General features: G+C 47.8%; 1 protein-coding gene across 2 annotated transcripts in view; it reads right to left on the bottom strand.

Moving 5' to 3' along the window:
• The window catches only part of rspo2 (R-spondin 2), a gene marked incomplete at its 5' end in the record, with an annotated part of 53910 nt that overhangs the window by 12298 nt on the left and 26669 nt on the right, over nt 1-14943 (bottom strand). The window contains 2 exons of one of the 2 annotated variants that reach the window (XM_084557565.1): nt 9670-9858; nt 10136-10279. In XM_084557565.1, the coding sequence (XP_084413691.1) occupies nt 9670-9858; nt 10136-10279 (333 nt within the window). Of the gene's footprint in view, nt 1-9636; nt 9859-10135; nt 10280-14943 lie in introns of both variants that reach the window. The other variant, XM_084557564.1, reaches the window with a different exon arrangement.

A 14943-nucleotide genomic window follows, 5' to 3' on the forward strand; every position in this document is an offset into this window, starting at 1 on the left:
GACAGACAGCTGAGTGGCTCTGACAGATCCGATCACAGACACAGGCAATAAGAGTCACCACCCGCTTGGCTAGCCTAACCAGGCACCACTCATACCCTTGTCAATAATCCCCCTTGGACTCACAAGAACACAAACACAGGGCTTTGTGGCATATGGCAGACATTTTCTTGTTGTTTTTAGCTGCGTATGATTACAGTGCAATTTCAACGGTCATTTCAGGGTCTCACCTTGCCGAGGAGAGGTTTGTGTACTCCAGAAGGCAGCTGCATCTGTTAAGAGATGCAGCGGAGGAAGGAGAAGGGAATCAAATCAAAGGAGGACTTAAGCTCCCACTAATCCGAAAGAACTGTCTCAAGGCCTGTTGGGATCACGGTCCTGAACCTTTGCCACCCAGCGGGAAGGAGCACTTGTGTTTGAAGGGATTTGATATGGTACCTATAGGATGGGTTGAGTTTCATGACATCGACCAGTCAATCAAGCCTTCAGACTTTCCTTGAACGGGAAACATGTTCTGTGTTCTTAACAGGCCATATGAGGGGGATTTCTCACATGCCAGAACATTCAAAATCTTAGAGTGCATATTGAAAATAACATAAGTGAGGTAGAGGCATATGCAAACTCAAATTACTATTTGAAAATGCTAACATTTAGCAGCACTGCCCTGAATCTAAATGAAAGGTAGAATCAGACTTTATTGGCCAAGCATGTTTACACATACAAGGAATTTGCTTTGGTCCAATGGTAGGATGGGTAAATAAGAAAGTATCTGCTAATGAGGCAACCAATTCAACTCGTGTTGTGCTAGTGTTGTTGTCCCCAGGTGACCAAAAAAATCAATTAATGCAGATGAAATAGTTTGAGGCTATATAAATACCCTGTGTCCCCCCTCGTTCCACAGTAGTGACACCATTACCAACTCAAAAATAAGCAGTTTATGACCTCACACCGGGTTGGGCAAGCAAGCCGGTGCTTGTGTTTTATGCGGTGAGAAAACAGGAGGTGAGGGTCACTAACATGTGTTAATGTATTTGCTCCTTTAAGCCGGAATTGCTAACCTGTGACATCACCCTTGCGTAGCGCCTTTTTTGTGTGTGTTGATGAGAGTGCAGTGCTCTACAACCTTGGTAAGTTGGCCCTGGCCTCTACTTACCACTGTAATGGCTGTGCTTTTAGTCTGCGCCCCCCTGTATTTGTCAGTGTTAGTTCACACACACACATAGAAAAACACCCAGGCGTACACACAGCCAAAGGCCAGCAGGCCTGTACTTGCTTCTTTTGTTGTGTCTGCATGTCTATGCGCTGGGTCCACGCTCGTGGGCATGAGTGGGTCAGAAGCCACAGCCTCTCTCTGAATCACCAGCTGTAATTAAAAGCTGTGATGTCTCTATAAAGACGCCCGCCAGAGATGGAGAAATAGAGGGAAGGCGAGTGGAAAGAGGAGAGGGGCTCCTGGTGGTTGAGCCAGTGCAACTGTGCACCAGATGTTTTCAGGCTCCCCCCGTTCAGCTCCTCGCCTTCCTTCCATTCTCCTCCAGCCAGACCACTTGGAGAGGGAGGACTGCAGTGCACGCAGCGTCCGCCTCGAACAATGCGCGCCACGCGAAGCACATGCTCCTCCGTGGCATGCACATTGTTCCCCCCTCGGCCACGCACGGCGATATGCGATACAAGAGCGAGAGCGTGTCATTCGAGCGCGAGACAGGAAAAGAGAAATGGAAACAAGGACGAGGCAACGAGTAGATAATGTGGTGACTTGTTCTGCCTGTGAGGTCTGTTTTACTGTTTGTCGGTGTCTATTACATGTTTCTCACACTCGGCCCGCGTGGATGTCTGCGTGCGTGTGCGTCCTCATCTGTCTGGTGTGCTGTAGATGTTTGAGATGAAAGCGTTTGCGGCCCACGGAAGAGCTGGCAGCAGCGGCGGACTGGAGGTCTGGCAGACAGAGAGAGGAGGTGCAGGGATGCAGCACGATCACGCCGATCCCACCCTGACCAGCCCGGGTTATGTAAATATGAGGCGAGAAACCCTTACAAAGCGGCCCGGTTCAAACTAGGGCTGACGATGAAGATGATACCCTGGCGCTTGTATTTGATATAGCTCAATTTCACGATAAAATATACACAATTTTGCGTTTTCTTTGAATTTCTGCACCTCTGAAAGTACTTTTATACCCTTATGGCTCACTCAAACTGCTCATTAATGTTTTTTTTACAGAGGGTGAGGGTGTTCTTCTACCAGTTTTACTGAGTGCCACCCCTGAAGTTGTGTAAAATCCTTTAGCACCTCGCCTCAAATAAAGGACGCGATCGCTAACTGAAGACGCCTCCGTCTTTATCACATCTTCTAGCTGGCAGTTGCCATATATTTTATTAAAGGTCAAGAAGAGCCCCATATACGAGTCGAACGATACTTCAAAGATCATCACAAGCTGTTGCCATCCATCCTTGTAAAGACTCAGACTGCGTCTTAACTGCTGTAAAAAATCACAGGGTGTAACGGCACCAACTGCCCATCAAGGGAGGGTTCGCTGAAGGTCTGCTTCACGGCCCCCGAACCATGTCATGGGCAACATCAGCCCATATACTGCACAGCGGGGGGAAATAGCTCCCGTTTGTGGGGCATGAGAACATGAAAACATTCAACTTTTTCGTACAGTATCTCCCCCTTCCCTGCGCTCCTCCTCCTCCTCCTCCTCCTCCTCCTCCTCCGCCCGCCTTCTTCTCTCCCCCTACAGTTTGCTGCCACTTTGTTTGTTTGTGTACGTCTGTTTTTGATGGGGCTGTTGATGTCGGCCCATATGCCTCATTTCCTCTGCCAGAACACAACAACGGAAGCCTCGCAACCAACCCAGCGTCGCTTCTCTTTGACGAAGTCACACTGCGTGCTCTCGGGTCTTTAAACTTACACATGGCGGGTTTAGGTTAAACTGCAGACAGCACCAAATGAATGTAAACACCCAAATCTGGCAATCAAGCGGATACCAGAAAGTATTCTGATGAGGAGGATCAGCTAGCTTGTATTAATTAGAATAACAATACGCACTTCACAGGAAGGCAAGAGAAACAAATAAGAGACCGGCTGTATCTAATGTGTGTACATGAGTCTACAAAAGGCAGTTCCGCAAAACCACAACTTCACTGGGCCAAAGAGTGTGAAAAAAAAAAAGCTTCACTCGCACCCCCTCCTCTTTCTTCCTGCTTGGAAAAGACCAGATGACAATAATGTGGAGTATGGAGCCCCAGTGAGCGCCGCTGACCCCTCCTCTTCCATCTCCCTCCTTCCATCCCTCCACCCCCTGGTCTTTGAAAGGCCTCCACATGTTTATGGCTCATGCCTGTGGTATGACGATGGATTCTCCATATAAAAGCCAGCAGGATCATGGGGTGTTTCAAATATTGCTCTCTGAAGACAGTCGCTGACAAAATGACAGCAGCCATATTTATTTTGGTCAGAGAGCAGGGGCACTTAGTGGGAAGTTAATCAGAGACACCCCCACCCCACCCTCCCACTTGGCTTCCAGCATCTTCCAAACCCCCCCTCTTCTCCAATAAGGAATGTACTCAGGGCAAGAAGTCTCAGAGACTACCGGTAATGACTTTCGCCTGCAATGGAAGATTTAACACCACCAAACTGCACGAGAGGCAGGAAAAATAAACCTGAAATTTTGATTTAAAGCCATCCGTATAAAGCAAGTGTCGATTGCCTGTCCAGACAAGAGCCGAGATAATCAATTTTCGGGGAGATATTAAACGTAATAATATATGACAGAGATTTGCAAATATAAAAACACAGTTGAAGCAGAACTTGTGTTAATTTGTAAGTGGGACTGCGGCGGTGGCCATGCAGTTGGCACTGGGATGCTGGAGACTTGGCCAAGTCAATGACAGGTTGATGTGTCTATCCTCTTCATCCGTACTCTTACTCGCTGCAGCGCAGGGCTAAGCTTCCAAAACGCTCCGTCATGTCGTCATAATATTTGTTTTCATCTGCCCGACCAGATGTGGGACCAGATTTTAATTAAATGAATGAATGATGCAAGTTTGAGCTATGGGTGGTTGTGGCTGTGGCAGGTGGACGTCGTCCCCGTCAATGCCGTCCAAAGGAGGGGGGGAATGCTTCTGGGGCCTTCTCACCAGCTACTGTGTCAGCCCCTACGGAGCAGCCTTATTAAATGAAGATTAAGCCGTGGCTTCGGCAGTCACAACAGGCTGCCGTAAGGGGCACAAATAATTACTATGACAGGGTAGCTGCCAATTAGTGCTCTCCTTCTGTCCTGGGAAAGTAGTCCTCGCTCCACTCCCGCTGGCGGGGAAGAACTGATCCGGATTGTCCGTGATATTACCCAGGCCAGAGATCGCCATTAATCACCACCTGCCATTCCACTGCGGCAGAAATCAGAGCGGGACTTGTCATCTGCGCACCAGCTCTCCCATCCAAAAGTTCTGACTTCCTGTGGCGCACACCCGGCGAACATTAATTGGAATAATGAGATAAGTGCATGAAGCAACAGAAGTGCAAACCTCTGTTCTCAACTGCTTTGGGTTGAGTTCAGAGTGGTGGCTCGAGAAGAGCTCCACTGTTGTTTGGCTTGGACCAACTGCACCGTGAGCTTTTCTGCTGAGACACGAAGAACACGCTCCATCAATTAGGCTCAAGTTGAAAGCGTGCATCTGTTTTAGAAAGAAGCTGGCCTGATGGTGGTAAGCTACATCTGACAAAAATACATGCAGATATGTGTTTGGATGTAAGGTTTTCCAAGCCAAACACGGACCAGACTCAGATGTGATCATGCTGAGTGCGTAACTAAAATGCTCAGAAGTGAGTGGCATCTTTTGCCAGAACTTAACCCTCTTGGCTTGGTGAGTATAAACACCAAAATTGTGTGTCGCAGGCTCATACGCGTGCATGCGTATTAAGTGCTTGCCCGTACGAAAGGACTGCCAGAAACCGGAATTGTTTGGTATTGCAAGCAGCATGCACCACAGACAAAGCGGTTAAGCTTCCTCCAGAGCGGATTTGAGGCACTCTCCGTTGTTCTGTGCATCGTTTTACAGGAGCAGAGACTTTCGGAGCAGATGGTCCGCAGACGGGGAGGACTAGGAGGTCCACAGCACTGTGGGTTCACCGCAGAACCAGACTGGCTTCAGACAGAACCTGGCATAAATCCCACCAGTCAACCAAACCCTCCTGGGGTCTGGTCGATCCGGGCAGATCTGGGTTCATTTTGGTTCGCTGCACCAGACTGTAGGTGCTTGTGTGGTAATTTAAACAACTGCCCGCCTCTCTGTCAAGTCCAATGGTCTTAAATACAGACAAAAACGTTTAGGAGGCCTTTAGACGTCACACAGCGGAGGAGTGATGAGGTGGTAGACTGAGTCTAGGTGGGTTTATCCTCTTCTACACCGCTGCCGCAGAATGAGCAGCAAAACGTTCAAGGTTCAGACTAATGGCAGTGGTAATAGACTGAGCAGCATGTGTAGAAGAAGTAGTTATCACAGTTACAGTACAAACACAAACTGCACGGAGAAGTTATGACAGACAGTATTAGCGGTGGCTGGAGCCGAGCGCTCGAATGACTGATGGGATGGAGGGCTTGGCCTCGGTTGAGCCCTACAGCAGAAAGGGTTTCTCTGGTTACACACGGGAGATCAATACTCCCACAAAGGCTTGCAGCTCTCCCAAGTACAGGTACATAATCCAATGGTCAAAGCTAATCATTATATGTTCTTTCCCTCTCCGTCTCTCTCTGCTTTCCCTCTTTTTCTTTCCATGAGGTAATCAGAGTGTCTGTGAGTCTTCATGGGCTCAGAGTAGCAGTCATTCTGAGCGTAAATTGAACTGGACCGTTCTTTTAGAGCCAAGTCTTAAATGTGCTTCGGTTATCAGTTCCAAAATTTGCTAAGCTATAAATTTTTACTATTCCATAACATCAAATTGTAAAACTTCTGTTCTTGTTTGGGTTAACTTTGGGCTTGGCTACCTCCTACGCAACAAATGCCCCTTAAAAGAGATCTACTTTTATCTACAAATCTTGCAGGCAGACCTACACAAATGTCACTCCTGCTTTATAGCATTAAGACTTGTGTTCCGTCTGAGAATTCGAAAGCCGATTTGTCGAAACTGTTGGAAATTAGCCCGAAGTTGCAATAGAGCATTTGTGTCGGACTTTACTCCCTCTTAAATCCCAAATCGGGGATTACATTGAGAGTGGGAGTGGCTTTAACACTTTAAGTTGTTTACTCAACATGTAATGACACCAACACTGCAGGAGCAGCTGTTGTTCAAAGACCACTGCATTGTAGAGTGGATGGAGAAGAGGGAAAGTGAGGAAAATCTACAGACGGATAGAGAGGCGGAAGAAAAAAACAACCGCAATGTATCACGCACATCTGTTTGTAAAACGGTGAATCCGATGACAGGGGTTGCAGGGAAATCTCTGCGGGGAATTCCTTAAGGGCGTCAATACTTAACAGCCGGGCTCTGCGGTGTCATCGCTCTGCTCACCTATCCTCTCCTCTCTTCCCATCAGCTCAGGAGACGGACCCAGTCTATCAATGCTGATAGTGCCGGGGCAGCTATTAATAAATTCTCTTTATTGTTTCTAGCCTGTTCAGAGCTCCACTCCAGGGATACAAAGGATAGAAGAGCATTTTGCCATCTCAGGGGTACAATGCAAACGGCGAGCACAAAAGCCAGCCAACATCAACAAGGCGAGATATCCTTGTTCTTCTAGATATTGTCTAGCACCGTTTCCATACTGTGCAAACGCTTTGTGCTGGATGTGATTTTTTTGACGTCATTAAAAGCTTGTTAGTTAATTCAACATGGCTTCATACGAGCAACTTAGCTTGAGTGCTTTAATACAGAATAAACACTCCAGCTGTGAGCCCAAAGTTATGAAAATAGCCCGTAAGCCAGCGCTCACTACTAAATACTTTGTCTGTTTGTGCGCTACCCAGAATCTTTCACCTTATTTTCAGGACAGAGTGTGTTATCAGGACACGGCTGTTTTGGCAAACGCCGTCAGAGAACGGCACTTGAATCCCAGCAGCGCAAATCCGCGCTGATCGACAACTTGCACTGAACACATCAGACATGGTCGTGTCTGCTGTGAAAACGCCTCGCCCCTTGACATTATCTGTCTCCCTTGCTCCTCCAAAAGAGTTCTGACTCATCGGAGAATGGATATGGGCCTTCTGAGGGAGTCCTGTGGTGTCTGGCAACAGAATGTTGTTAGTGGGGGGCTTTGGTTCCTATGGGTTGAGGGGAGGCGCCTCTGTGAAACAGGCTTGTTCAGGCTTGTTCCAGTACATCCCACAGATACATGATCAGTTTGGGATCTAGTGAATTTGGAGGCCAGGTCAACACCTTGTGCTGTTTTTCATGAGTTGTTCCTAAACTGTTGTTGGGGTGGGGGTGCCTGGTCTGGTCCAGGTCCAAAAGTTTCCCTGCAGAACATTGTATTGTCACAAGATGGTCAATGTCATTTACTTGCCGGATTGGTGGACATGGGATTAAATGTTTTCAGGCGGAAGAATAAAAAAAGAATCATCCGTGTCGTCCTTGTGCACCGCGGCAGACGGGGATCGATGACGTCCAGTGTAATTTAAATACGTAGATATGTCGAAATGCAAGCCAGGGTGATCAGATAAGCACCACCATAAATAGGGCATAGATACATTATGCTTTTTCTTATTTCCTGTCTCCATATAATCCACAGCATCTTCACAGTCCGTGGTTATACAACCCCATGCCTGTCCTAAACACTGGTGTCTGGTGTCCTGTGAGAAGAGCTGATGTAAATGTGCATTTTTAGACCATCTTGAATCCTATATGGTCATTATACACACTTTGTAGATTTATAATTTCAAAGTCATTGCCTTTTGTATAAGTTTAAAAGTCAGGTATAGCTAGGTATTTCATAATGAACTACACTGCAGCCTTTCCTTGACTCTCTTCCCCAGGCTTTGACCACTTCCTGATCACCTGCATTTCAGAGGGTGGCCTCCCCTCCCCTTTATTATCACTCAGGGGAAGTGATTATTTTACAATGTCTATCGGTCGAGCTCCCATGCGACGGGGCTGGATGTGCGGAGTGTTTCCCCTCCCGTTCAACTTCAGCGGCTCACATTTTTACATCGTATTTATTTGAACTGTGGAGTGTTGCATTTCACAGGCTTTTGCCAAGTGGGGATTTTTCACTAGCAGTGGGGAATTAACAACACATGCCTAAGTCTGAAATTTGCCTTTATTAAACGAGCCACCGCAGCACTTCACGAGCCCGGAGAGTCCTAAGATGCACACAAAGTGACACTTTAACACGCGCTTTGTAACCACCAGAGGCGTAACTCAGTCGCTGCATAAGGAACTGCACTGAGAGGTTTACAATGACCACATCACCGGGGAACAGTAGTTTTAAGTAAGACGGACATGGAGCGTCTGCTGTTGGTTTCTAGAGGACAAAAAAAAAAGTACGCCTCTGCTACGCACTCACTTTTTACTTAACAACAACATCCCATTAGTAACTTCATGCTTGACATAACTGGCAACAGTAACCATATGCAACCGTGCCCAATTTTAATTAAAGAAGGTCATAAAGTTTCTCTGAAAAGGTCAAGCAGGCCCAGTAAAGTCATGACGGGGTGTGAGGCGGGGGTTGGGGGAGAACTTCCCCCACAAATAGGACAGGGCTTTAGGAACTATATGTGCCATGGAATCACAGTTTCCAACCCAGACAGCAGGGACTGCCGCGGCGGTGCTGAAATACGAGAAACTATCAGGGTTTGTTTCAAGTTTATTTACTCTTTCACCACTTCACTAAGTGATCCTCCCATTCAAGTCTCCAAGCCAAAAATGGAGAAAAATCCGCGAGGTTAGAATATTTTCCTCTTTCTGTTGAACAATGTTTTTCTTTTTTCGACAGACTGAATGATATCTGCCACTGTAATTGCTTCCTTATTTGGTGAATTAAATATTTACACTTGGCCTATCCTAATCCAAAGTTTATGAGAGATGTTAAAGTACATCACGGCAAAAGACATTTATTTTAAAAGCACTCCTAAACTGAGGCCATCACCCCAAATGGTGTGTTTGGACCGTCTGGGAGAAACGGTTTACTCTTTGAAGAAAAAAATATTTCCCTTAGCTGCATTCGCACACAGAGAAATTCCAGATTTGACTTCTCATTTAATGGCCTGACATACATGCTGTGCTCACCGCAAATATCTCTCAAGTTGACGGGAGGAAACAGAGACGGCCATTGAGGAAACCTGCAGTTCGTGCTTTGAAGAGCTGCACTGAGGAGACGGAGGGGAGATGGAAGAGAGGGGTGGGAAATGTACCTCAGAAAGAAATAGAGCTGGCTAGAACGGGGGCCGCCATGGAAAAATACTGATATTTCATGCGAGGAAGCGCCACTGTGCACCTCAAAAACACAGACGGTGAAAAAAAAACAAGGCTGAGCATGAGGTATGAGGGTTACATGAGACAGGTGGAATTCTGAGAGGGGGAAAGGAAAGAGTCCTCCTTAGGGATAAGTGGGCTGTTTTCTTTAATATTCACCAGAGCAGTGTAAACTTTAAAGTGTATGTGGATGGAAGTTGGGACTGACTGATACAAGGAAGGTCTTTCTCACACACCTCAACACGTGGCTGTATATAACATCCTTACCTGTCCTGCAGTGCCTCATGGCCATTTTGCACATCCTGGACTCGGCGATGGTGGGACAGGGTATTGTGTCCTTGGGTGGTTTCTTTACGATGTGCCGCGTCCGGGTCTCCAGACCCCACTTATAGCCGCAGGTTTTGTTTCTCCTGGTGCAGGTTCCCCATTCGCTCCACTGACCCACCTCGCAGCCCTCTGCAGAGAGAGACGCGAGAAAAAGTGATGTGCAGTGAAACCACAGCGGAGCGCCGTTTTTAGAGGCGACTCGGAGACCCCGGGTCAAGCGTTAATGCGGGGTGAAGGAGCTTTACTGGGATGCTATAATTTCTGTGTGTGTGGTCTCAGTTGAATTCAAAAACAAGCAGCCCAATTGAAAGGTTAAATATTTGTGTCTACAGGTAAGGAAAGGTGCAAAAGACAAGGTGGTTAATGCACTTCTTTTTCTTTTACAGATCAGTTTTGTTTCACATACCTCCACACTCCATGGTGTCTTCCAGCGGGGCAAAGCCCTCGGGGCACTTGTCAAAGCAGCGCCCTTTGTGTAGATAAAAACCCGACTTGCACTTGGTGCAGAAGTCTTTACTGAAGCAGGACTCGCAGTTCTCTATCCTGCACCCTGGAGGAAGAAGCAGAGAAAGAGGAAAGTCATCAGGGTCTGAGCAACCCTCTCATCTGGAGTTGATCGAGAGCCGAGGGGTTTGTGGAGGGGGGCTCTTGAAGGGATTATACCGTCTCTCCCGCAAAAAAAGCCAACGCTGCCCTGTGAATCATTTCTCTCCGGGGCTCAAGTGCATTTTCAGAAAACTTGTTTTGCCTGACTTCAATTATTTTTCATCTTCCTGTTCTTGTTCGGAGAGAGCAAATGAACAGTGTGAAAAGGCAACAGCGGAGGACAGTGAGGAATTATGTCATGCAGACCTCTTTCAACAAACTCACAAGCTCGCACGTTTTTTAAACCAATACCATGCCGCAGCAGAAAGAATACACCCCACTGGATTGTCCCTAATGTGCTATCTTATCACTCCGCACCGCTCTGTTTCTGTAACAGAAGATTATCAGGAAGTCAGGTTTTGTCAGTCAGTGAAGTCAGTGGTTATGATGTCTGACGATCACAAAGCTGGCCCGCTGTGTGGATCCTGGGCTACGATATTAAAAAACGGGAAGGCGGGTCGACGAGGGGACGACAGGAGGGAGACGACGACAACATTTTCCGACACACTGCCAAATAAATGCTGAATGCTTTAGTCAGCAAACGCAACAGCGCACTTATCCTCCCACGCCACACCCTGCCACTGCGCATGACACACAGCGCCGCGCTCGCGAAGAAAGGCACGGCAATGTGTCATCAAGCTCTCTGCAAATAGCACGTCAGGCAGGGCCAAATTACAACAACCACACCAACAGGGCGACGTACAGGCCCACATGATTAGAAGGAGCCTCCTGGAGATGTCTAATTTATGCTGCTCCTCAGAAACTCTATGTGGCTATATTGCCCAATAAGCTCCAAGTGTCAGGGAACCGCAGTCTGTAACCTGCAGCCACCGCCTTCTCACCACTCGCAGGGGGGCTTCCCAGGTACGGAGTCATCTGCTCCTCTGATTGTGTCTTGGACGTGGATGCAACCATGCATTAGCGCGTGCGCTTCTCCTGTCGTGTTAACTGAGTTACTGTGATTTTCCACATGTGAGAGCGACGAGGGCTGAGGGCTGCTCTTTTATCTGTGACCCTTGCAGGGCCCGGGGAAGGGAAGGTTCTCACAATCACACCCCTTAATTACACCATCTCCAGCTAACCATCAGGCCTCCTCCTCGACATTCCTCCAAAACGAGGGGGTCCCTCCCCGCTTTACTTTGAACCCTAAAGTATGGCCTCTGCCCACTCACTCTGGTCTCACGCTTTCCCGACCAGTCTAAACAAACCATGGAGACTCGCACACACATATGCACAAACACACACATACCAATAAGATACGGCCAGAGATAGACCCATTCTACAATAGCGCTTTCTCAAAAACAGTGCAGGTACAGTGACCGTAAATCGCTGGTCTCTTTTGCAATTTCCCGAGTTCACACATCATTTTTGCGTTAACGTTTCAGTCATCTGACATTGTTTTGTTATGTTTTGCTGCAGAATGTCTGAGTCTAATGCGTTTGGATGAAACAGAATCCAGTCCTTGGGTTTGATACAAAACAAGCCCAATACAGGGAGCGAGCCAATAAATCACAACGCTAATTGGAAAGCGCAAAGCTGTCTTTTACCCTTCACACTTCCCAGACCTGTCATCACCTGAGAGACTTTTAGCTCCCAAACAAAAAATAAAAGAGCAACAGAGGGAGCAAGAACATCTGGCAGTACTCTCAAGCGCCGGGGTTGTTGTGCAATCCTCGGTTATTGAGAGTAAATATGAGCAACACAGATGTGCTGAATGTTGTATCCTTGCAGAAACAGTAGCGCCTGACAAGCTTTTTGATTAAAACATCACCGTTGGTTTCAGTTTCAGACGCGGTCCGGTAAACGGCACGAATGCCAGGAAATCGTGTTGTAAATAGAAGATAAGTAATAATGTCACTCCGCGAGATGGATGAGGTGGATGACACATCAATGCGGCTCCATGGGAGTTAGAATGCAGGGAGGGAAAGCTGCGGGGTCAGAGGTCATCAGAGAGCGAGGAGGGTAGGAAGGGATCACTATGACAGACATTCATCCCTCTGTCCAGCTATCAGCCAAAAGGCTATCTGGGACAGTGGGGGCTATCTATGACACCGGAGGAGCTCCTACGCTGACCGCTGGCCAAGTCAGAAGTGAGGCAGCTTGTCCGGCAGCTCCAGAAACAGATACAGGGGAGTGGGTTCATTCTCCGTGTGGGATTAACCTCTGGACCACCTTTAAAGTCACCATCTAGGTGCCTCAGGGAGACTAATGAGAAATAATGAGGTCATCGGATCCCACTGAAGGCCCGGTGTTCCTGCGACTTAAACGTATTATCATCATTATCTCCCAGTCTGGTTCTGGCTGTGAGTTATATCATGAGCACGGGGTGGGGTGTGGAGGGTGGGGGGGACGGCGAAAGCTGTCTGTAAAAAAAAAAAAAAAAGGCCGATGGTGCTCGAGGCAAAGAGATGTCGTCAGTGTTGCACCGGTTCCACCGTTAAACGCGTTTCTGTACAATTTTTTTTCTTGTTTGATTTTGCTCTTGAATATTATGTGGTTTGCATGTCAAGTGCATTTGAAGTTGAGAGATGAGTCACCAAGTGTCGCTCGTGATCTAATAGCGCATGCTTGGCAGAAGCCGGTCCCTCGGCTGTGGTCTGGACAGGGAACCCGCTGATTTTATCACGAATACTCAAAGCCTCATGTCAGCTTCAGTCAACTGCTATCCGTCCACAAGCTGACAGCGCCATGTGTATTCACTCCATTTATTGACATGAATGCTAGCTGTGTAACGAAAGAGTGCTAAATCATTTCGGGGAAGACTGATGAATCTTTTGTGTTCCTCACCGGGTCTTTTACGTTATCGGGGCTGGAGGATGGTTGTCAGACCACTCATCGGTCTACCAAGAGAGCCTCAGCCTCCTCCACAAACCTAACCAAACTCAATGCTGCACAGCAGGAGTGTCCATGTTGTAAAAAGGCCTGGCAGTGTGAAGGGGGAAAACAAGCCTTATTTTTCCATCCTTCGTCTCCAAGCTAAGTCGAACAGCTCTGACCTACTCTAGGCCCCAGGTTTGGCTGACATGGAAGCTCTGGCTTGCTCGCTGCCACCCAACCATGTCATGTGGGGCTGCGGATGGCAGGAGATCATGGCAAAGGCCAGAGCTGCCATGTTCCTCCCAGCTCTCTCCGTGCTGTTTTTTCCACATGGGTGCTCCTCCACACGCTGGCGTGGAGCTAGGTGAAGAAGAGGTGGTGTTCCCGTCAATCAGCATCTCCCCGAGAGAAATCAGGGATGGCAGATGTGTCAGCGGTCCTCCTCCCCGCTTCTCCACTCCAGGAAACACAGTCTGTGATATACCGGGTTCCGCTCCTGTATCTGTTCAGGCAGCTCCGGCGTTCACAAAGACAGCTCAAAGACAGACGGTGGTCGAGACACAGACAGCCCTTCCGGTCACACCGCGGCTTGCACAATCCAGCTCAACTCCGCACCCGGCTGCAACGTTCTGAGAGCAGCGCTCGGTTTGGTGGGACCGTTGTATTGTCTGGCAAATCTGAAAGTGCGGTTAGTAAAGCTGTGATGATTAAATGTCCCTCGGTAAAGCTCAAAGGCCAAAAGCAACTGGTCTTTTTGTTGGTTAGACTGTGCAATGGAAATACCCACAAGCTTAGAATTAGAGCGAGAAAGGGGGAGCTTGAACGAGAGAGAGAAAGAGAGAGAGAGAGATGCCAGTGCTGTAGCAAAGGTTGCAAAACCTGTGAGGGATCCTGAACACGCTCTTGGTATCCAACCCTTGGTTAGCTACATCCAACCCACTTGTACTAAACTAAAATGATCTTGTGGGCTTTACGTCCAATAAGCTACTACTACGAGCTCCAATTCAATATGAAAAGGTACTACAACAGCTGGATGAAATAATTTCAGTTATAAAAAAACTAACCTCAGACAGATGACCCTCCAGTGGCATATTAGACTGGATATAGGGCCTTGAGTAGACTGGTTGTTGGTTGGCAGCAAACGCAGCTAGGGACTTTAAACCCTCTGCAGTGGGGTAAGGCAGCAGGGTTAGTGGCTAGAGCATCTGTATGCACGTACAGCAGTGGGGGGTCCCGAAAAAAACACCCCGAGGCAAGAAAGTCATGAATGCAGCCTTGCTCTCACGCTGACCCTCTCAACACTTTGCCTCTCATAGAAGACAACTCTGATAGTTGCCTTTCAGCTCATAATTCTTTCAGGCAGAGAGCTCGCTTGTGATATATAAAATGACAGAATATGCTTGGGCTTAGGAATGTACGTTAAAAGTGAAGTATTATGAAAAGTGACTTAGGCAAGAGCATGACTGCACCGCATTCACGCAGATTTGGCCGTACATAAAGCAATGCACTGTGTGACCGTTGCTACAAATCTTCCCCGCAGAGCGGCGGGCTGACACCCACAGACACTGGTGTGGGGCCTCTTCTGGGCGGCTGATAAGAACCACTGTGGGTAACACTGGAGTAACTGCACATGGTTTATGGCTCATATCAACCCGTCCATTAGCCGCTGAAAGGAGTTCCAGCGAAGCAGAGGCCGAGGAACATAATATATGGTCGTGCAGGACGATATTATGCAACCAAAGATTTGCAAAC

The sequence above is a fragment of the Chelon labrosus genome (assembly GCF_963514085.1).
Source record: "Chelon labrosus genome assembly, chromosome: 12".
Lineage (NCBI taxonomy): Eukaryota > Metazoa > Chordata > Actinopteri > Mugiliformes > Mugilidae > Chelon > Chelon labrosus.